This window comes from Seriola aureovittata, chromosome 18 (genome assembly GCF_021018895.1).
Source record: "Seriola aureovittata isolate HTS-2021-v1 ecotype China chromosome 18, ASM2101889v1, whole genome shotgun sequence".
NCBI lineage: Eukaryota > Metazoa > Chordata > Actinopteri > Carangiformes > Carangidae > Seriola > Seriola aureovittata.
In genome coordinates, this window is record NC_079381.1 from 10,075,579 (window position 1) to 10,100,741 (window position 25,163).

General features: G+C 38.9%; 1 protein-coding gene across 1 annotated transcript in view; it reads right to left on the reverse strand.

Annotated features, from left to right (window-relative positions):
• The window catches only part of mmp17a (matrix metallopeptidase 17a), an 80,678-nt gene that overhangs the window by 24,743 nt on the left and 30,772 nt on the right, over positions 1-25,163 (reverse strand). Inside the window, exons 3-4 of the mRNA XM_056404407.1 lie at positions 17,608-17,740; positions 16,422-16,557 (exon numbers count right to left, since the gene is read on the reverse strand). Coding sequence (XP_056260382.1) covers positions 16,422-16,557; positions 17,608-17,740 — 269 coding nt within the window. The remainder of the gene's footprint in view (positions 1-16,421; positions 16,558-17,607; positions 17,741-25,163) is intronic.

A 25,163-nucleotide genomic window follows, 5' to 3' on the forward strand; every position in this document is an offset into this window, starting at 1 on the left:
AACAATGTTATGAGCTATGTTTGGAGCTTTGCTAACCCATCATAAAGCCTTCGCTATCCCGATGACCTGCTGATTTTTTTTTTTTTTTTTACTACAGAAAAGATATCAAAGTATTTTACTGATAACTTGAGCCACAACAACTTTTGCCACCAGCTACATTTCAGACCTTTCATCCTCACATGAGCCGGAGCAGAAGCTGTTTTAACGACTCAGCCTGTAGCTCAGGGTGACCTGACCTTTACTGTCAAAGTCAAACTTCTGAGCACCTGCCAGAGGAGCACACACCAGCAAGCTCTTTAATCTTTTAAATCACTTCTCAAGGCACACTTCTAGTGGCAAGTAAGTTTTCTTGTTTTAACGCTGTTTCAATTTTGCTCTCATTAAGCTATTCATCCTCTTTTCATTGAGTTTGGTCATTTATCTTATTTGTTTTGAATTTGTTATGCAACACAGTTTTAATTAAACACCACATGATAGATAAATAGGTAGATATCTCAGACTTTAATTTGACTTTTTCTGCTTTCTTTTTTCCGTCTCTCAACCCTTCTGTTCTGTTTCTTCCTTGATATTCTTCTCTCCTCCCATATTTTCTCTCAATAATTTTGGTTTCCCTTTATCCTCTTTAGTTAATCCCTTCTTCATTTCCCTATTTCACCTTGTGAGGCATGAGATGTATGTGTATACAGCACATGACTGATTTTCTCTCAGGGGTCCGTGCTGGTTGTTGTTTTTGTGAGTTTTCTTTTCCTTGTCCTTCTTATGTGTTAAAACCATCTCTACCTCAGAGATGATGGGTCCCACAACAACCAGATATAGCGATTTTCTTGAATTTTAGGCAAAACCTACTCTTCGTTTTTTTGTTTCTTATACGCTTCATAGAGTTACCAACGGGTTCTCACTCTTATTACCATGACTGCTGTTATACTACACAAATTATATCAAAAGAGTAGTTCTATGAAGATCCTCATGGTTCAGTATATGAATGTATACAACAAACACAAACGTAGATGATGATGTTCAGCCCTGTACTATAAAAACGAAACTATCAACCCCCACGTCACTTCTTTTCAATAAAATCCTTCCAAGCTTATCTCGGTAGCTTCCTAACATCCATAGTTTTAGCCTACATTCGCTGATATTTTCGCCTGCTCCTCACTGCACTCAACACTTGAGCTGCCTGTTTATCTGCTGTTGCCACGACGTCTTTAACACACCCAGTGATGCGAACGAGTTGATTAGTGCAGCTAATTAATGGATTAATTAGCAAATATGTCTATGTCAACATGTTGTCACAAAACACATGGACAGCATTAGCAAACGTTAGCTTAACGCAATGAGGAGGTGGTTGTTTGAAAAATGGGATTTTCTTCATTAATATGCAAATCTATGCCACAAGTCACGTCCTAATCAGATCACCTATTCTAAGGGGAGACCTGTGGTGTACAGTAAGTATGAATTTTTCTTATGTTCATTTGCCGACAAAAATGTGCCTACGCAGTCCACTTATTCATACTGCCTGAACGCATGGCCCTCACTCCTAACCACAGTTAGCCAAGGTCACTGCAAATGGCTCAACCTCCACAGACAATTCACCTGCTTATTAGTCCTAATTCAGACGGACGAGGGTGGGCGATTGTGTATATCTGTGCATTTGTGTGTGTGTGTGTGTGTGTGTGTGTGTGTGTGTGTGTGTGTGAGAGAATGTTGATGAGAGAGAAAGATGGAGAGGTAGACTGCATGGTTTTGTCAGTGTGTAAGTGTGTGCATCCAAATGTGTGTGTCAGCTTGTGAGTGTGTGTGTGTGTGTGTGTGTGTGTGTGTGTGTGTTTGTAATTGTAGGTAAGTCCACCAAGGTCAGAGCATTCCTGCCCTGCATCTCATATAAACTGAACAGTCCCAGGGAACTGCTGGTGTTTACACAAGGAGTGTATAAGTGCATGAAAAATGAAGCAGGTGTCATTTCTCTGTGGTGTCTCCTTTAAATTTGATTAACTTTACAGATTGTGACAGGGATCTTGTCACTTTGTCAATCTTACGCCTTGATTTAACAACCTTATTGATCATGTTTTAATTCAAGAAACCAACTGCGGTCAGTTCTTATGTTTATTAAACATCTTGTTATCATCAAGTCCACCCTGGTATGTTTTTGTGGTCTATTTGCTGTAATTATTTTTTCTCAACATAAACTACGAAGAAAGACCTTTTCCATGACAATATCATAAATCATTCTCTTATTTTGTAGACAAACATAAATTAAAATAAAAACACTGCAACATGTATATTACTGCTATCACCATTGTCAAAACAAAAACCTGTTATTTGTAAAATATGCTGGGAACTGGTTAAATATTTAATCTAATCAAAAACCTCAGTTGACAGTTCAGTTAGATCTCCTGTTGTTTTTTGTATTTATGATTTATTTTTAACCTGTTAAATCATCTTTAATTTGTTAATGGCACGATGATACAATAAAATATCTGAAAAGGCAAATACAAAAGTTATTACAAGAGTTCTGGGATTTATTCCACAGTTGAACTGATCAGGTATATTTAACTTTTATCAACCTGAATGTATTATTTTACTCGACATGGTTGTGGAGAGGAAATACTGCAAATACAATACTGACACTGCCAAAATGTTGATAGCCTGTTGGTTCCAAATCTAATTTATAACTACAATGTGATAAATCCTCATGTCAATAAATGCATTTCAGTTTTACATGCAGGATATGCAGCTAAACTTTTCAGTGCCTGATGAAGCGAAACCTTCGAGCTAGGTCAGGCAATCAACTCGACTTCACTGCTAGGTATGAGAGAGCCATTTTAAAGCTGAACTTGATACTCCTACCCTGTGTCTCAGCCAGTCTAACAGAGCACTGTGATTGACTGTGTCAAAGCACTAAGGTCCAGAAGAACAAGGGCTGAGCACATCCCATCATCGGTCACAATTACAAAGTCATTAGTCGTTCCAAGAAGAGCAGTCTCAGTGTTGATACTTGTGAAAGCCAGAATGAAATTTTTCAAAATGTTATCGTTTTCTGCTGTTAACAGCAACTGGCTGGACTCATATTTTTCAAAAAATGGTCGATATAAAAAGTAGCTTGGACATGGATTTTGTAATTTTGAGGGCAGGTAGGATCCATCCCATTTTTCTTTTAACAAATTTGCAAAATGATCAATAGGAAAGAAAGTTAGAATCTCATTCATGTCAGCTATCAGCATGCAGTCAGCATAGAGAGGTGTGTCTCCAGAGGGAAAGCTCGACGATGTGCGGGCGACTCCCTTCTACAAAAGGTGGGGAAGGTTTGTCCAAAAAGTTCCTAGATTTGTCACGAGATGCTTTTATGAAAAACAGTCTCTAACGAGGTCTGAAAACTTGGTTAATCTAGTGACACAGGCGCTAATTTGAAAATACTCCTTGCTCTGGCCAAATCATTTTGAAAGAGCAATGACCAACTCCATCACTTGGCCAGTCGACTAATGCAGTTGGCTGACCAATAGTGTAACTTCATCACTCAGTCAGTCAGTCAATCAGTCAGGTTGTGCACAGAAAGTAATTTGAAGTAATTCAGGTTACAATCATTAGATAAAGAAATGTTAAAAACTAACAGCAGAAAACGGCAAATAGATTCAATAATTCTGAGAAAAAAACTTTGCTGGTATTACATGAACTGGACAGGATGACACAGTGATTTAAAATGTTCTTTGGTGGGTGATGAACATTAGGGGTAACAGAAGCTCTGACTTTATCTACTTTATCAATGAAAACTTTTCACAGTCAGCATCATTTTCAGCTGTGGCACAAAGATGGGATGGATTTACCCGCTGATCCACAGTGTTAAATAAAAATCTGGGGTTAATATTGATGACCAGAGAAGTTCAGAGAAGTATTTTTCTTTCTTTACCATATAATTGTAGTGGCGTAGTAACTCCGTCATAACCTCATAATGTACTTGGAGACCTGATTTCTTCTATCTCCGCTCTACATTCCTACACTCTTACTATGAATACCATGATGTATCCAAGTCTGCTTTCTTTGTGCAGGCATTGACCTGACTTAATAAAGAGCAACATTATTGAATATGGACGCGCAGACAAAGTTAAAACAGTCCGTCAATTCATTGGTGTGACAGGGTTCAGGCAGAAGTGGGCTATGATAATTGAAAAAAAGAACCTTGAGACACTTTGTTCCTTTAAAATGCAAGAGCAAATAGAGTGGGTTGGACAGTGTTAACGCTATCTATTTAACAGGTAAAAACTATGCATTTATATTCAAATACACTCATGTTGATTCCACGATGAGAAATCTCACACCCACGTTAAAAACACTGTTGAAGATTAAAGGATGTAGTGATGTTTAAAAAAAATTGTGCATTGTGAAGGTTTGAGGAGTCATCAAGATGAATATTAAAATAATGACAGAGAACAAAATTTATTAAATTGTACTAAAAAGATACTGACAGATTTTGGAGGGTGATCCTTTAAAGTAAATATGATTAGGTGGAGACCACCAAGTTTAATCAGGAGAACACCAAAGGAAGAAAATTAATTACATGGTAAACAATGGCATTTGAAATGGTTCCTAGAGACACTCACAAGGCCACCACCTCAACCACTGCTCCTGGGTTTGCTAGGATAGTTGTAGTGTTGATGACACAGTTCAACAAGGCAGTGGTGAGTTTGTAACCAAGACTTAACGTCCACATTGGCAGATAAAATACAATCATCTAAAATAAAAGTTTTACTGGTGAGAGATCTCACATTGAAAGTGTAATTGAGCTAGGAGCCATAAATGATGGAGAGGCAGCGTCTGTTGGTGTGACAGTGGTACAATTTATGTACTTAAAATTGTTTTTTTTTTTTTTACCTAGAGTAACTCCATTAGTTACAGCAGTCTTAACAGGGAGATGAAGTGATGAAGGTGATGGTGACAGTGAAGGACAGGATGGGCTAGCACCCAATTTAGTGCATTGAGGCAGAACCATAGAAGAAGAGGCGGTTTCCATTGTGCATGAGTGAGAAGTAAACAGTCTAAATGTCAACGAGACAGCACTGTGTCCTGCATGTTTGCAGTAGTCAGCATCTGAATGCCTGCTTTCTTTTGTTGGATAACGTCTCTGTTAAAAAGAGACGATTCCAGAACAGGTTAAAATTGTCGATAAAACCAACATTGTGAGATCTACAAGCTGACAGCAGCCAAGGACTCTGCTGAGACAACCAGTACTGCGACCTGAATGGGACCTGAGATAAAAAGAGACTTTCCAAAGTGTTTTCAGAAATTAAAAAGAAAATCAGATTTGGTCAACTTGGGCTGTTGAAGAACTGTGTCAATTGCTCCCACATGGACTATTACTCTTCTAATAGTGGACAGGAGTGATGACAGTAAAGCCTCAAGCTTTTGAGTGCTTTGAGTGTCAGAGGCTGTGGCACCGGGGAAACAGTGTGTGACTGCATTAAGGAAACACACAGTTATGGAATCACCAACAATTAGTGTTGAGGGGAAGAAGAGCAGCTGAAGATGTGTACACTGGACTCTGTCAGGAGAAAACAGAGTATGTTCAGCATCCACAGAGTGTGCTGCATGGTCCCTTGCTAGGACTATCACTGCTCCCCTGCACCAGGTCAAGAAATAGTATTGTGCATAATTCCCCATTGTCCTGATCTTTTTTGGTTTTATATACGTATAATGTGTCCATTTTAGAGGTGCTGGAAGACTAAGTGTCTTGTGAGCCAGCCAATCTCTTTCCCTTTGCTTTCAGATTTTATGGAAAATTAAGAAAACTGGCTGCTGGCTCTAGCTTTATATTTAGCATACAGTGGCATCGCTCCTCTCATCTAACTCTCAGCAAGAAATTGAATAATCAGATTTGCCAAAAGTTCAAAAAAGTTTTTGGGCTACTACAAATGGGACTTTTACACATGAAACTGATATAAACTCAGTGGGAACAAAGTAAGAGCACAAAAACAGTTTGTTGATGAAAGTTTTAGTCAAGTTTTTGTGAGTAGCAACACATTTAGGGTCAAATTGTTGCACAGTTTTCTCAGCTCAGCTCAGGTTAAAAGGGATAAACCTGTCGCTGATCAAAGTCAATGTTTATTTTCTACAAATTTCATGACTGTGACTGATGAGTAGTTAGAGAGTGATAAGTACCAGAGCCAGCAGAGTTTGGAGATAAAAAGTGCAGATGTAAGTGTTTTTGGCTGCAGCTTAAAGCAGGAGTCATCAACGGTTCAGTGGCTGAGGGGCTGTTTAGCAGCAACACAGCTCCTGAGTGTGCATCGTTGACTCACAAATAAATATCTGAGAACAGAGTGTACTGTCAGACATTTCCACATCAATCAAATATAATACCTACATAAAGAACTGCTTACATCAAAGAACACCCTGACATTACTGAGCAGGCAGTCCTGGACAGACTGTGAATCTCTCTCCATGATGCTTAACTGACAAACAGAGGATGGAAGAAGCAGAAATAGCATGGGTAAGAAAGAGAGGGAAGAGAAAGGGGCATTGTTACAGGCTGATGGGAATTAGGAATGTAGGCGGTAGCGAGAGTAAGCACAAAAAGAGATGAAATATGCAATGTCACAGTGCTCTTGATGATTCGACACTTATTTATACCTTCGTTTCGATTTATTACATCCAATTTAAACCTGACTATGTCCTTGCTTGTCAAAAACTGACTGAAATCATTCTTTGTAATCATGTAAATGTTTTTACTCTTTTTCCACAAGTAGACAATCAAAGTTGAATACACTAGAAAGAACAGTAATTTCAGTAACATTAGTAACATCATTTTGGGTTCAATGTAGCCTACATACGTGGCCTGGCATCAGTCAAAAGCCATTAAGGAAGTTCATTATAAGGACATGCAGAGTTACGGACCCCCAATTGACACTTTGCGACTCTTTCCACCATCAAACTATCAGATTGATAGGAAACAGAGACAAAGGACCCCTCTTCCACAAACAGACCATGCTGTTAGCATGGCCGAACGACACAGAACCAGACCAAAGATCAAAGGGTCAGCTCCAGAGGATCAACCAATGGACACCAGACAACTGGAGAATATAGGCAAAATCTCCAGTTTGTAACAATAAGACTTTGTCTATTGATATTTGATTGTTTCTTGTATAGGACAAGTAACAACAAAAGGACTGATTAACACTTAGGTGTGAATCCTGCTCTGTCTGTGCCATGCATGAACACACACACACACGCACACACACACCAACCTCCCTTCCTCTGTCCCTCTCTAGATAAGAGTCATAAACTACAACCCACATTCCAATCCTGGGTAGTGATCAGCAGGACACTCCTCACAGACACAGATCAAAGGATGAATGTAAAATTAAATATCTAACTGTTCTCTAACTCATGAGATGTTCCTATGCAATAGTTTAACCCCAAACTTCTATCCCATAGAATGTTTGAAATGTAACATGTAGATTTTAAGACAAGGTCCTTCATGTGACCATACTGTCAGCATCCCTCACACAAGGTAACACAATACATGACATCCAGAATGTGCATATTATTATTATTACAGTCGAAGAACTGCTGTGTAATCCATATGTATAGATTATTAGCTTTGGGAAATGTTTATATTGTTGTTTGATCAATTAACCACTTGTATCATAATTAATTCCAGGTTTGAAGGATGTAATATGAAATTAACACTCCTATTACTCCTCTCTGCTATTATTAGTGCAAGTAGTTTTATGTTATTCCATTTAATGTTTTGTGGTCATGGTGGAAGAAGGATGTGCGAGTTTATAAATAAACTCTAGATTTAAATTATTCTAAAGTTCAGTGGAAAATTACTCTCTTCTCCAAGTGGAAACACAGGAGAAGATGGGTGACGCCCATGAAACATGCGCCAGCCCCCAAGGGATAAAACAGTCGTGAACAATTCGCCTATTGCCTATCCTAAGCCAAAGAAGCCAAAACCAGGCCTAAGCCTAAGTCAGGACGACAAGAAGATGTGAGAAGCGAGAAACGATGCAGAAACTAGAAGCTGAGATCTTTGCTCAAAGCTCAGAGTCCCGGCTCAAAGCTCGGCTCTGTAGCCATGTAAACTCTTAGCTCTAAGCTGCTCGCCACAAACTCATGGCTCTTAGTCATTTTTGCACTTTCTGCGTCTTTTATTTTTCTTTGCCACCAGCTCCAAGTAACATGATTTTTGTCTACATGCGCGATCTTTTATTTTTATAAGCCAAGTCAAGACCAACTGAACCAAAGCAACAGAAGTGCCTCAGAGTAATTTTGTAACTTTTAATCATCATCAAGTTTTCCTTTTTGAAGATTTTGACAACTTTAGAGTCATCTGGTCAACGCCAGTCTCCTCTAAGTTACCCAACCAAAGTGAAGAGCATTAGAGTTTATTTCGCATCAACCCGCAAGAGACACCAGCAGATAACATCTGCACGACCTCCTGCAGAGAAGCCGAGCAGAAATCAAGAGAGCCCGAGACAGAAAGTCTCCTGGCAAACTCCACCAGAGCTGAACCGCTGAGACACCGGCAGAATCCGTCATCGTGATAACGGGACACGGCCTCCAGGAGAATCCACCTAGACCCCGCGTCTCCAGGGTTACCACGGCAACCACAGCCACCTGGGTTCCAGCCGAGGGTCTTCAGCTACAGCGCAACTCACAGTAGGCCGGTCTTAACACTCTGCTCATGACTGGGTTGATGTCGAAATATAGCAATATTTAATCATCAAACCTAATTCGTAGATGTAGCATCATTAGCTGTATAGCCATAGTGTATAGCCATAACATATTCTCTCCCACCATTGCCAACTCATCACACTGCTCATTTCATTATTATTTTCATCTTTATGATTATTATACCTCGCATTTACTCTGTACATAGTAGTTTAGTTAAATAAACTCATTTATTTACACCCAGTTGTTGTCCTGTCGTATTCTTTTGACGTAGAGACTGGAGATCCATTGAATCGAGAAGTCATGGCTTCCGATATGAGATTGATAAATTTGGCAATGAAGTAATTCATTGTTGTCCTCCTAGAGGACTGGTGCCCCATTTCAACGAGAGTAAATCCTTAAATATGGACTTAACGCTACATCAATATCACATAAACCTTAAATATATTAATTCATATTCAAAAATATTGTTGGCAGAGTGATTTTTTTCCACAATTAAATTCATCAATTGTCAATTTTTTTTCATGAATACAGTGCCAACAGGGCTAATCAGAGTGTAGATAATAACTTGCTTTTAATTTGAAAGTAACAAATTACTTGGCTTCTTTTGAAGCTTGTTCCTGAGAAATTGGATTTGTTAAGGTTTTGGTCTCTTAATTTCCCCTGTTTAAAAACCACAATGTTGTGAGAAAAGAAAAGCTGTTAAATGGACATAAACACTGTGTAGAGACAGCTCAAATCTGTTTGCCTTTAAATCAATAAGAGGAGGGCAATGTTTGGCAATCCATTTTATGTGTAATGCATTATTTGTGCAAATTAATGTCTGTCCACCATAACACAGACCACACCCCAAGAAAATTCATGATTCTAAAGCAATAGTTCACAAAGGGGCAGGAAGAATGTTAAATAAAGCCTTGTATAATACACAGTAAAGTCTTTCATTAGGCTGCATTTCTATTGCATTTGAACAAAGTGAGATGAATTTCCCAAGAGACCAGATAATGATGGGAAAATAACTAAATTATTGCAAGTTAATGTAATAAACCTTCCAGTTTTCATGTTAATCAATAGGCTGTGGGGAGTTTTTCACAGTTGAAAAGCAGCTGTGTGCTTAAGTTTTGAATCTTATCTGACAGATGTAAAACTTCCTTTTGTGAAGATATCTATGAAATTGTAGCCTTGCAAGGTCTTTAACCAGTTTAACTTATAAATTTGTAATGAGGAGGGAAATTTGTTTCGCCATTACAGACTCCATTATGCAATATCGTCTCACAGTAATCCAACAGTCCAATTACAATGCATTGCTTTTTTTCTATTGGGATACTGCTTCAACACACAAAAAGTGCAATTTTTTAAGGCCATGTGTATAGAGGTGTGTTCCACCTCAAGAAACCTTTAACTGACGTGAAAAGTATTTGAGCACCACTCACTGCCTGTCTGCTTCATCTGTTGCAGATGAATATGAATGTTCCCTGTGTGACTTCAGCAATACAGGGACCTTGGAACTGGATAAAGGTGCAGTAGACAATAGAAAGCAAAATGTGTGAGATTCTTGTTGATGTTGTACAGTGTGTAAGTGATGATTTTCCATCTCAAAAATCAGTAAGTATCAGGATATTACAGTAAATATCTATAATAAAGATGCAAGCGAGCAAGGAACCATGCATTTTCCACATTAAACAAAATACGTGGATAAATATTATACCCAAACACTCCTGAGGCAGCAGGTCTGCTTAAATTACTTATTTTTCTATGTTTCTAAGTTAACAGTGCTTTCTATGTTGCTATATTGATAAATCACACCATATGGAAACCTCTCAAAATATGACTGAATGAAATCAACAAATAATCCACAAGTGTTTATAAGAAAAACAGGCCAACAAATTCACCATCTGTTGGTAAGAGTTCCAGGCTGAAAAAATCTACAATAGACACGAGGTTCGTAAATCTCAATTTCCAGTAAATCTTGGCCGCTTTGTACTGTTACACAATTGTGAGAGCTGTAAGTAGAAAGGTGGCTTGACTGGGCTGAAGAGACAGGCTGCCTTATTTCACAAAGCTGAGTGGGGCCAACCTGAAGGCAGCATAAGGCAGTAATGATTGGCAGTAGTAGGTTGGCAACAGTAGGATAGAGTGAGGGAGAGAGGAGGAGAGAGCGAGTGATGAGAAAAAGCAAAATGTTCCAGTCATAAAACAGCAGGTCCTCACAGCAGTGCGCATGCTGGTGCCCCGAAGCAGATGTTGACACTGTACAACAGTTTCTGTGCAGTGTGATGCTGGATCGCTTCCATCCTGTGCTCCAGGTCAGCTGACACCGTATAAGAGCCTCCATGCAATCATATCCTGATCCCCCCCAAATTTTCTGTATCTCTGACAGAAAGCCTCCAGTGGGTAGATGTGAGGGTTATTTGAACAAGGCAATGCCACAGGGACAAAGACCCCAGGTAATTTGTTATCACTAAGCCATAACCCCCCTGACCCCGGTGACAAGTGATTCATCCCTCTGAACTCCTCTCTCATGCGGTCTGAGTTGTTACTTCTGCAGCTGCAAACCAGTGTGGAGCAGAAAACTCTCTTGCTAATCCCTTTGCTGAAGGAGCTTACTCTTCCCCGTTAATCCTGGCTGGATGAACCAGCCCAGTAGTCTCTGGATATTAAGTTTATATTGGACAATTCTGCACCTACCTATTCACGTTCAATGATAACATTCAGTGCTAATGGAGGAAGTAATGTGACATTTATGTAGCCAAGTCGAAAGTTATGATGTGGAGGCCAGGGTGACTTCCATGTTCTTGACAACTCACAAGACATTCACGTTTATTTTGTTGTTTTTGTACTGTAACCACAATCTGTCCCAAACTACAAGCAAGTGATCTAGTTGGCTAACCTTAATTCTACTTTAACCACAGTATAACAAATGTTTCTTAGCTGTAAGCATAATCTTTTCCAAACCTTAACCATACTGGAGTTGCCAGGCATAAATGTTGTAGAAATAAGTAATTAAACAACATTGCCAGTGAACATTTGACAAGACCAAGATCCTGCAGCCTTGCTAGCCATGTTTCTGTGAGGCTGTACTTAGACACGGTGCTTTGAACTAAATGCTAACATCAGCATGTTAAAAGCCATGGTTAACGGGAATGCCATTAGTTTTCCTGGTATTTGGTTCCATTAAGTGTTGGACAAATTCCCACTTTCACCAAACATAAACATTGGAAATAAACCAACAATTGAATGGCAATCCATTCAATAGGTAGTATTCAATAGAATTGTCCAATATCAGTGTTCTGTTTAGGGACAGGTTTATGATGAAGCACTCATCATTACAAATGGATAACAATGACAAACAAATTTAGTAACAACAGACTATAGCACATTTTACAAAGGGTTTGTAGTTAAACTGTGCTCTTGTTGGATCTGGATTCTCTACTGAACTCTACTTTACTTTCTGTTCGGCTTTTACAGTAACTACTGCATCCCCCTCACTCCCTCTTGCTCGGACAGCATTCTCATCAGCTGAGAGTTCCTGCTTATCGACCTGTTTTTCTTCAATTCTCCAGTGCCCTGATGTCCTGCTTTCCCTTGGCATCTTGCTTCATTTTGCCTTCCTTCTGTCCCAGTTTAGATCTGTTAGCCTCCTCAGTTCATCATTCTTGATGCTTTGGCCTATCTGGCCTGTGTGTCCCACTCTCCTTAACTGCAGGTTGGTCTGGCCAACATAAGACAATGTAAGACTTTCCTCAGGCTCATAAACACTTGTTGAACCAGTACTTGTCTAACAAACATATTGCAACTTCCTGATGCAGATTCAGTCCTGATTACTTACTTGAGGGTGTCTCCTCAATGGAGACCTTTTCAGTTACAAGTTGGCAAACCTTCTTCAACTCACTTAGCTTTTTATCTTGACCTAAAGCTTTACGACATCAGCATCTGGAAATTAGGGATGGGAACGATAACGATGGTATCACGATACAGCGATTCTGCAATACTCAATACATTGCAAGGCAGTCTACTGTGATAGACCATGATATTTGTGAAAGTGAAGAAGAAGAATACTAATAAATCAAAAAGCAGGAATCATGTATTTATTCACTGCATTGTGGTGTCAGTTGCACAGAATTCGACAACTGAGATGAAGTGCATAGAGTCTTAGCTTCGGGCCTCACACACACTCTGACTGCAACTTGTCCATGTCCATGTGTGCCATCACTCCAACGTAAAATGGCAAACGCCTGAACTGCCAGAAGGCTGAACAGTTCCAGAGTTCAAATGTTTTAAATTAATTTGATACAAAAATACACATTTCTCTCTCATATCAGTATCCAAACTTGGAGACAGCAGTCCCTGTCTTAGTCAGCTGCCAGCTATAATTCACATGACAGTAAAATGTCCAGTGTGTAGGTGTTTGTGTGTGTATCTCTGTGTACGTTCAGTCTCATTAGCAGCAGACTGCTGACCCATCCACTCCTCTTCATGAAGCCTGCATGTGTTTATGCCCAAGTGTGTGTCGGTGTGTGAGAGGGAAAGACCTGCTCTCTCCGTCAGAAGAAATAGAGCCTGGCTGCTGACAGAGCACTAAGTAGTTAAAGTGTATGCGTGTGTGTTTGTGTGCAGGACAGCGTTTCTGGACTGGCAGTGTGTGTGTGTGGCCTTTGATATCGCATAGTCTTTATTGATTTTATTTGTGCCATGAGCGTTGTAAAAGCTGAAGTCGGACCAGACTTTCAACTTGAAAGATGATGGTACTGCTCTGATTTGTCTTCTATGTTCCCCCTGTGAGTTTCTTCTTCTTCAACACAAGTTTACCATCATTCGTTTGATTCGCGCCACCATGAGGAGTCATGAAGTAGTGACTCTGGTAAGTAAAATTAGCACGATCTGTTTACAGTGCATGCATGTTTTATTAAAAATATTGATATTTGGCACCAGTTTAACGATAACAAATTGCAAGAGGAAGTAATACAATATATTCCTGTATCAATATTTTGTCCCACCCATACTCTGAATGACAAAAGGTCATTTCATCTTGGTAAACCAAACAAATACAGCCCTTAATAATACAGGCGGCAGCTTGTCATGTTGATAGTCTACAATACCAGCATATTTTTCACTCCAACTGAAACACACTTGCAAACCAAACTTACTTTCTTGACAAACAGTATTCTCAGCATCACATGTTCTCAAGCATAGCCAAGATTTTCACAGTCCACCTGTCTGTTTGCGGTGCATTCCTGCTGTCAGGTACACACTGCAGCTTGTGGTAAGGCAACACCCCACTAACCTGAGATGCTGTGCTGACCTGTCAGCTATAAACACCCTATTCCTCATCAGAACTAAAGCTATTTAACCACTTACACTTGTGAAAAAGGAGAATAGTAATAAAACTAAATCAGAAAGACAGTACAGTCAAGTGACACAGATCAACTCTACTGCAGGTTTCTTGTCGTTTCCTGTTATTTGCTTGTTAGTGTACCTAAATGCAATACATCCTGCATCTGTTAGCAGTCCTAAAGTATAATATTTACCAGTTTTTTATTTTCATACATAGTTAGAAACTTTGCAGCTTTAAAATTTACAGCCAAAACTGTATCACTGGATAATCAATAAGCACTCAATGTACACTGAAAGAGCTATACTAGGTGATGCAACAGACTATCATTGAGCAACTAAGCAACTGTTAGGATGTGCACAGGCAGCCCAGTTGAGTGTGTTATCGTGCTAAAATTAGGCTAATTAGCACTAAACACAAAATGCAGCTGAGACAGGTGCAAACAGCAATGCAAGTGAAAGTGTCAATAAGACACTAGCAGTGACTGTACAGTACATAATTTCAATTGGTAATAAGATAATAATTGGTCATTAAACAAGTTAGTTTATGACCGACTCATCTCATCACCAACAATACAGCTGGATGAAATCATGGAGCGGTCAGTGGTGAGATTTTTTCAAAAGTTGTCATGACTTGTGTCTAATGGCTGATTGACTGAGAACCAGTGACCCTCTAAACAAATCTCTCACTAGCTGGGAGACAGAAAACAAGCTGTAATGTGGAAGGGGACTACATTAATGTGTAGATTGTTGCCTTTCGACGCCTGGGTGCACACAAAATGTACAAACTAGACAACACACCAGCTTTAGATCATCTCCTTGTTGAATCACCCCTGATAGTGTGTGTGGAACAGCACAGGCCAACCATATGTTTCACTGCCTCCTCCTCTGCTGTCTAGCACTAAGCTGTATCCCTGACAGATGGTTCGCTGGCACTTAGCATGACCATATTATTCTATCATGTACTGTATAAACCGCAGAATGACTCTGGTGATGAAGCCTTTGCTCTTCAGGAATCATACAGATGACTTTGGTCTGTGAGTGGGACTGCACGGACCAGGTGATGCAATTACTTTATGTGTGCAAAAACCTCTCCTATTCCATCCATTACTCTTACTGAGACACACCAGTGTTTTAAATTATTACACATTTTATACACAGCAATAGGAATTTGTTTCTTTGTATATTGTCTGAGAAGGGGTAAGCACTTGCTGTCTCTCTGCATGCTGCTGGTCTTTCTAACCAGCATGCCACTTTAACACAATGATCTCCCTCTGAGCCACAATTGATCCAGAAACCAAAAGACCACCGCCTTGAGGAACAATCACCTGACGTAATCTATCAGGGGATGCACAGATGGAGAAAAAAATTGTAAAAATGTAAAGGTTTATGACTTCTAGTTCCCTGCAGGTGCACCAATGTGATGTACTGAGCTGGACTAAACATAATTGTGTTAGACTTATAAATAACCTGCTCTCATTCCACACTGAATGAACTATACTGAAATACAAACAGTGAAACATTGTAGTGTGTATTTGTACAAAGTCATACTTAATAAAATAAATAATTATCCTTAATTGTAGTGTTTTGCTCCTTCCAGCCTTGAAGTAAGAAGGACCAACTGGACAATTTCTCATACACTCCAGGAGAAATAAAAATATAAAAATGTTAATAATATATATAGAATATGAGAATTATGTATTTTATTTTCATTCAAGTATCATTTGATTACAATCATTTACACTTTAATGTTGCAACTCATAAAAATGGTAAGGGTGATTATAACTACTTTATATGTTGCTTGGTAGCTTAATCTGTAATTGTAAATCATAATTTATTTGTTGATTTTATTTTGTAACCCTGATGATGATATTTGTTCTCTGAGCTAAGGCTCTAATCTGTGTTTCCACAGTGTATTATGAATAATAATTTGTCCATATGTAACAGACGAGCCTCTGCTGTGAATGTAAACAAATTAAATAACTTCTTTTAAAGATATTTTCTTATATCCTACTATCTAAATCAGAGTTCTTGAGGTACCTCACAAGTATACTTAAATACAGTGCTTGAGTAAATGTATTTAGTTACTTTCCACCACTAGTTATGGCTAACATACACACAACACATACAAGTGACTTATAACTTATAATGAGGTTGCCCAGCAACAGCAAGACGCCTCTCACTGCCCAATACACGCCAATGTGATGGGGATAAGAACTCACTCTGAGTCCATTGACTTAATGGTCTCATCAATGTGAAGCACCCTTCAGCATTCAGCATTACTACAGATGTAAATGGTGAATGATTTTTGTTCAGTGGTTCAATGCACTTGAAAATGTCAAATATGATTCTGTATATTGCTCATTCTATTCCCTTGAGGTATAACTGTGTAACATACAGTAGAATGGCACTTAATTGTTCCTTACCTCCAGGAAAGATGCCTCTTATTCCATTTGTTCTGAGGGTTCAAGCCTCGTTTCCTGCGGCCCACTGTCACCTCAGCCTCAGACACATCTGGCAGAGAACATCTGGGTGTTTTCATTAGACCCAACGTGGCTTGGTCTAAAGAGGAGTGGAGAGGAAAGCAGACGAGAGGAGAGGTGACTGTGTTGCAAACTAGTGGAATTATATTTATCAAAACTAATATTAATATAACACCATGATTACAACTTTTTGACTTTATTTATAGCCCCCACATGAGTACATGTTATCATGAATGTATAAAGTGGAAAACATCTGATCCACCACCATGGTTCAACATCAGTTTGAAAATGTCTGCTTAAGTAGCTGTGACTCATATTGTATGTCCTTATGTGCATATATATGTGCATGTGCGATAGCTTATGAGAGGCTATTTGGGCCATAAATCATACATGCTTTCTAGGATACCCTCTTACATGCACAATCACACTCTCATATACACCGCTGTTCAGGCCATAAATTCTACTTGCTTACACACACACACACACACACCACTGCTATGTTTTTAAAATCAATCACACACAGTATCATGCTTCCTATTCTCTATAGTCCTGTATGAGTTTGAGAAGCCATAAAGAATGACACTGTTTGTAGAGGAGTGTATGTGTGAGTCAGATTGGCAATACCTATGTACAAAAACAATTTGTACAGGGTGTGAAAAAATAGTAGAGAGTACTGTATACTAATCAATATACTGTTATTTGTATTACACACACCACTATTATCAGTCACATAGTGTGCAGCATTGTGTTTCTACTATGTGTGTGTGTGTGTGTGTGTGTGTGTGTGTGTGAGACAGCAAGTATGATTTGTTTTCAAGGTGTATCATGGTGTATAGACATGTTGGCAATCTAATGCAACCCAACAGAAATAAGTTAGATAAGTACAATCTTCCTAATATTCAGTGGCTGTTGTGTCACTGTGACATTTATTCAACTCAGTGGCAGTTTCTAAAGCCACACTGTGTGTTGGCTGGATTGCATTATATTGTAGGGTATATCTTGTACTTTTTCCAAAGGTACACTTAACATTAAAATAAATACTGTGGTCACACAGTAAAAACACACACAGTGATTCTATTAAACCAAAGTACCAACTCTCCCATGACCCCAAACAAACACATGCATGTACCCAAGACTCCGGTCTCCTTCAGCCCTCCAAACTTCTGCATGGCTTTGATGGCCTTGGTCAGGGCCTCCTTGGTCTGAAGCTGACCAGTCACTGGGTCAGGGGGCGGGAGGTAGCCGAACCTGCTCAGCCAGTCCTGGAGGGGAAACAGTAGACACAGAGTTCAAGAGTCATCCCAGGCATTTCAGTGACTCCTAGCATCCCAAAGCTGCTGAGATCTGACACCTGCTCATGTTTACTGTCTGTGGATTCTGTGTGTGTGTGTGTGTGTGTGTGTGTGTGTGTGTGTGTGTGTGTGTTTGTATACAAATATGTGCTTTCAGGATTTGCGAAAGCTTTGGGTGTGTGACAATTTACAGCAGCACTTAAATGGAACACGGCCATAATTAATGTTATTAGTAACATCTGTGCTTTTCCTGTTGTGACAAGGTAAAAACATCTGCTATGAAAAGGTCTATTATGTGGTCCTTAAAGTGAAGCAGCTAAATGGATTTAAGTCATAGGTCATTTTATTATTGACACCTGTGCTTTCCCTGCTGTGACATGCCAAAATGTATTCAGTGAAAAATGTCTATACATCTGTTTAATCCCAATACTCTAATTACTGTCAGGTCAGTTTGCGTATTTTTGCAACTTGCACACTGGTCACCTTGCAATCGATGGAATGACTGTTTAGCACATGAACACAGTAGCTTTTGTGAAAAAAAGGATCTTAGGAAATTTGCATAAAGTGTTCATGAGTCTTTCTTTTGGTTGCTTATATGACGGATATTTATTCACAGAAGCTATGTCAAGTGACAACTAATAGTTTCCTGAAAGATTCATTTTCATCTCCAGCCAGTTATCATCTGTTCCAATTACAACCAAATCCACTCCCTTTCTTTCCTGATAATTGATTCTGGCTGTGTCTCTTTGTAGTGCGCTTTCTCTCTTGCTGTTTCTCTTTCGCTGTCTCTTGTTCTCTCTGTCCTTCATATAGCTCAGCTCCACCCCTTCATGATCTGATAGCCAGCGTGATTTTTAATGGCTTTTTGATTTGCGCTCATCGGAGATGACTGACACTGATCAATAGCAAGGCGACCATTCTCTATTGACAACACTGGGAAAATTCCATTAACTAAATAATTGACTTTAGTCCTTACAAAGCTGTCTGTTGGCTGGTATTTGCCCCCTCATCCTTGGCTTTGCTTAACAAACAGGGAAAGTTAACAGAATACAGATGACCCCAAGTACCATGAGGCATGATGAGAAAGAAAAGCAATTCTGGCAGACATTTAAAAATGTAGGAGTCAGAATGTCATTCTGAATAACAACTTAGACAATAAGAAAGGTTAATTTTCTAACAAATGAAAACACAGAGATCTGTATTTATTTAACCTACAAAAAATCTGATGAAAAGAAAATGAAGAAAATTTTTCCCAATTTTGTTTTTTCTGCATTACTGGAAGCTTTACAAACTGTTGTGAGAAATGCCTTGTGTGAGTAATACAAGCATAAAATTGACTAAGAACATAAATGACAAGCCTTTACTAAACCTGGTGGGTAATCATTTATGTGTGTACATCAGTATGAGTGGTTACACTGTGTAAATATGTACATGTCTCAAAATCTTTATTTAAATTCTGGTGTGTACACAGTGAGTGGTACACTCTTGTCCACTGTAAGCACAGTATGTGAGCACTGAATTATATCACTGATGTCCACAAGATAATAACTGCCTGTGCGTTTATACACACTATCTTATATTTTAATGTCCCGATAAATGTCAGGGAGATGGGCCACTTTCCACTTACTAATAAACCTGAAGTAACTGTCTATGTGATGATGTGCTTTTAGTGTCTGTGCTCATGCCAGCCGGGTGAAATCCAGCTTAGATATAAAAGGTGGATGTGGGCAGGTTTATGATTGAGACGTTCTGTAAATATATCACGACATATCTGGCGGTTAAAAGGTTAGAAAAATGAGAAAAACAGAACATTTAGGAAAAATTCTGTGGTTGTAGGAAAAGTGGAAAGATAAAAAAAGAAAAGAAACAAAATTCTGAACAGCATCGGCCTGAAAGAGTTGATGTGTCGTACACTGTATGTGGTCTGGGTCAAACGCGCTGGGATTCTGGGGCAGGTTATGCTGAGCTGGAGGTTCTAGCTAAGCACTGGAAGGTTCAAAAGCCACCCGGCCCACTTTTCAGTGACTGAATGATATGTCAGCAAACTGAACGCTCTGGCAGAAATGCACAGAAAAAAATTATGATACTGTATAAGGCAATATTGATTCCTATTGTTAAATTTCCTCGTCAGCTTTTCTCCGTTCACAGGGCAGTCACAGTACAACACCCCTGCGGCTGCTACAGATTCAGCCTCTTGCTCAAAGACCAGCTTTGATTACATATGAACATGGTGTCTTTAGTAGGAGGATGGTTTCACTTCACCACCCTGCTACTGCTAAACAGAACATATTTTTACTGTATGCATTGGGAGTTATATCAGCTAATACATGGATCTGCATATCCAGAGAACTGTCTGTGCTTCACACAAATGAAAATAAAAATAAAATAAAAACCAGAAATACTGCAAATACAACCACACAATGCTTGTATGCATTAGTGGACCTTTTGACTGCAAACGGAGCAATTTCTGCACAGGAGTTGGTGTTGCAACCACTAAGAGAGCATCAATCCAAAGTGCTGTCTTTGTCGGATTTAAAGCAACAAAAGGCAAGGCAATACGCATAGCACATTTCAAACACGTTGTCAATTCGATGTGCTTTACATAAGGCATTAGAAATACATAAGAGCACTTACAGACATACTGAGTAGGAATCTAATCAGGTAATAGTAAGTAGAGATGAAATACCTTAAAACATTAAGGTTCTGAATAATCTTTATGAAAGACTACTGAAAGGCAGTTTCTTTTATATATGTATTTGTCAGCACTGTAGACAGTCGTAGCCAGTCTATTAACAATAAGACATACACAGTATATATCATGCAACAAGCCGCACTGCAACTATCAGCAACGTGTAAACTGCTGTGAGTGTCTTTATTCAAAGATCAAGTGTTAGACACTGCTGGTGCTCAGGTATCTTGCAACAAATGCAAAGTAGTAAAATGCTTTCACTAAAGGCCACATTTGATTACATTAAACTCCCAAAGAAAAAGAAGAAAAGAGAAAGCTGGTGTGAAGAGAGGGCAAATACCTTGCTCTCATGCGGAGACGAAAAAGGCGGTATATGATGAAAGGACTCAAGCTGCCCATACAAGTTTATTCTCTCTAAATCTGTGATTAACTGCAGCACGAGGTGGCTGACGCAGATGGCTGAGACTCCAGTCTTCTTTAATCATCCATTATTAAGACACACAGACACACAAAACAGCGGCACAAAATGATGCCTAACACTCCAGCATTCTCGTAGTCTTGTATCTCAAATGAAGAACATATTCAGAAAACACACCCCACCATGCCAGCTGCCACTCTGATGAGATCTTTGTCTGAACAATAAAATATCTCTTTGTGTAGTGTGCTGTCATGTTTCACTTGTTCTGCTGTGGTCGGCATAAAAGTGCAGATTCTTGTTCAAGAGTTGCAGAGCAGAACCAGAGAACTGAGTTGACAAACAACTTGCCCCATAATTCAAATGCTCTTATGTTACATTTATTCAAAAGGCTACATGAGATAAAAAGAAAAATATTGGCTCTTGACATACTATCAGTAAGTACAAGAAATCGCTTCTTGTATTTCTCTTTTGCTAAATTAAGCAGAAGAAAAGCTAGTTAAGGAACACGCTGTTTCAAGACAGAAACACGGTTTTTGATTTGTTTGATACTGTTCCTCGTATTTATCATCACTGTCCTCCAGCTGTCCCTCGGAGCAGAAGTGCATTTTCTTATTATTTCTGCAAAATTGACTCTTTGTATGCAGCATGGGTATCATCAACATGAGTCCAAAGTTGCTAATAAATGAATGCATTTTGGTTTAGATTCCCTGTGGGTTTTTTCCACAGGGGTTTAACTCTTCTTCTCTTCTTTGGACAAGCTTTCCTGATGAATTCAAAAGTTAGACAACAGCCATGCTAACGCTTCAATGAGGCTGTACTGAGGCTATTTCCACACTACTATGTTTACATTTTAAAACGATCTCCATCCAAACTAACAATGCATACATACATGACCATTCACGTACACTGGGCATGCACAAGCTGGTGTAAAGTTAGTTAGACATTGGTTAAAAACTAAACTACATTTTATCAGCAGGTCGGTGCCCCAGACTCAACATTTCTGAAGAACACAATTTTCATCCAGTGCCAGCATTCAGTGCTAACGCCTGAACCAGGGTGACCTTTGTTTAACAAGGCGAGTAAGTAGGCTACAGTAAGAGTGTTGAGGTCGAGACTAAAAACAGAAGCACTGAATGATAAAGACGTTATAACACAATTACAAAAGTTTTGCAGAAATGCCCAAAGTCAACGTTCTGTTTGGCAATGGGGCCGTTTATTAGAAAGAAGTACGTCATTGTGTTGCGAGTTTGTGGACACACAACAAGGTCGTTGTTCTATGCTGTCAAGAACGCCCAAACTCTGTCATCCGTCTAACTGTCAGGGCTGCCTGCTGTTCAGGAAGGTGACTGCACAGTGACTGTGAGTATCAGCATGTACTGTACGTGTTAGTGAGTGTGTGTGTGTGTGTGTGTGTGTGTGTGTGTGTGTGTGTGTGAGTGTGAAAGCAAAATAAAGACAGAACTTAGCCCTATAAAATACCTCACTCAAGAATAGAGAAACGTGAAAGTGAAGATGGAGAAAGACACTGAGGGGAAATAGAGGGGGTCCTCTGATGAGAAGGTCTTCTTGAGTCTTTAAAATCTACTCATCCTAAAGGGAGCCTTCTGTTGTACAGCCTTGTAAACATCAAACCAAACCACTGGCTATGATTTCACACACCACGAGAGAGAGGGGGGCAGTGAGTCATCCATGAGCAGCATGAAAAATATAGACCGTAAAAAAAAAAAGCAAAAGGAGAAGACGAAGAAGAAGAAACAGATGCCCTTACATTCACATTAGCAGCATCCCATGCTTCCTACTGGCCTCGTTCCAGCTGACCTGCCTACAATTGGATGGTTCTTCAGAACAAGGAAGGACAACAGGTCAGTGTGAGACGGGTAGTTGCATCTCCTCATGTGCATTTTAATACCAGCTGTGAGTGTTTAGTCCATAAAAGTGGACTGTTTTAGGTAGAGTCTATGGCCAGTCTGGTTTTATATGTTCCTGTGGGCATTTCTCTACTTTTTTCCATCGTAAAAAAATTTTTCCTATTCAACTGACAACTGAACTCAAGCCGACCGCAACTGCTGTTTAATATGAAGGATAAAACACCCAACTTTTTAACAGATACTTTTTAAGATGACAAATGGAGATTATTTGTACTGAAAAGGCAGATTGAAGGTTTTATGGTTGTTTACCAAAAATATATATTAGATGAACAGATCAATATGGAATTTATCAAGGAGAGACTGAAAACAGAGAAAGCATTTAGGTTTTTTAATAAGGTCATTTTATAGTTTTAGATTATTTCATAATTCTACAAACTGACAAACACCAAAAAGACATTTAGAGAGTTGAATGATGAAAGTGATGAAAGGAGTTCGGCTGAGTAATAACTTGAATTAACTTGATGATTTCTTAATGTTACACCACCATCAGTTTAAAACTGTAAATTGCCTAATAGTTTGCTTCATGAAATTAAATGCTATCCCCATGAATCTCAGCTGTTTTGTGCTAAGTGGAAAATGTTAGCATGTACACAAGATAAATTATTAGTTTAGACATGGTAAACATTATGTCTGCTTGACATCAGCATGATAGCATCGTCATTGTTCGCATTTCACTCAAAATTGCCACAAATTACAGCCTCACAGAGATGTTCTGGCTGTAGACTTATAGTCTAATTAACACCTGTGTGGGACTGCTTATTTAGCACAACAGCTTTATGCAGCCCTACCTTTGAAGTAGTAACTTCACACAGATTGAAACACAAATGCATAGAAGGAGGAAATGGAAAATGAACACTTCTGTTCTGGTAGCTCAGACAACCATAAAATACAAAAACACGTATAAAGCAATGCAGTATTAGTTAATTAAAAAAGGAATGAATTACAAAATAAATTATTCAGAATATCAGCATGCATGTAAGTGTTTATTATTATTTAATTGGGAGGGCTGGTTGGATCACCCCAAAGACCAATCATTTATATTGGTTTGGATGGAATTTTTGCACAAAACCTTTTGCAGAAACACAAAATTGCATTTCTTGACATATATTTTGCATCAGCCAATACTCAGTGGACGAGTAACTACACAGAAAAGGCTGTTTGATGAACCTAAACCCATTACAAAGGAAGAGAGAAAAGAGGAAACCTCATTAAGATGTCACACATGTCAACATACAGCGTAATACATAAAGATCAGTGGGTTTTATGGAGAAAAAATAAGCAGTGTTCTTTGACCAGTGTAAGATTGGAGACCTATAATTGATGCATGTTCATGTAATTTAATTATTTTATTATTTATCATCCTCTTTCGTACATTAACCAGGTCATTTATAAAAGTCATATTGTTTTGTTTTGTTTTTGTTTTGTTTTTTTGTTTCAGTTTTATTCTTAGTGCATGAATAAGGTCACGTACACCATAATCATAAGCACTGGCCCAGTCTCTCCCCTGCACATTTTAACATGAGATCAGTCACTGAACGTGATTTGAATCAGTCTCCTGCAACACAGGGGCAGGAGAAAGGTAAAAAAAAAACAGAGTGGAAAAAGGGATAGATTGATGAGTAAAGAGCAAGTTAGCAAGAGCAGTTGAAAGACAGGAAGTTAAAGAGGATTTTGTCAGCTGCTCCTCCTTATCGCTCACCGGTCAAAGAGCCAGATGGACAAAAGGGTGAGTAGATCTTAAGAACAAAGAGAGTGAGTGAGTGAGTGAGTATCAGATAGACGGAGGTGGTGGGGATGGATGTGATGAAGTTCGATGTAAAGATAGCGGACCAAAAGAAGAAGGGAAATACTGTACATCTTGAAGTGGATAGGATCAATACATGCATAGTTAGAGCTGCAGTGTGTGGAAATCAGTTGAATTTACATAACATTTAGCACAACATAAGCGTTATATAAAAATTGAAAGAGAAAAAAAAATTAAAACTCACTCTACATTCATTGTACAATGTGTTTTGAACATATATTTCTGACATATAGCTGCTTTTTTTGTGGGATTTGTATCTGCCTCTTAATGAGACACTTTGATCCTCCACAGTTTTAATTTATAAAACGATGCAGTATGGAGGAACTTTGGCAAAAGCAGGGTAAAGATGAAAGAAAGCGGAATAAATAAAGGCACACAGAATCAATATATTAAACAGAAATGTTTTAAAATTTAACTTCTTCAAAAAGAAACATCTTTTAATTTTAATATAGTAGAAAATGTATTTTTCCTGGTGTCACCGTGTCTTCATACAGTTCACTAACTTCTCTTGAACAGTAGTTCTTTTCACATTTCCCATTTGCATGCTTCATTAT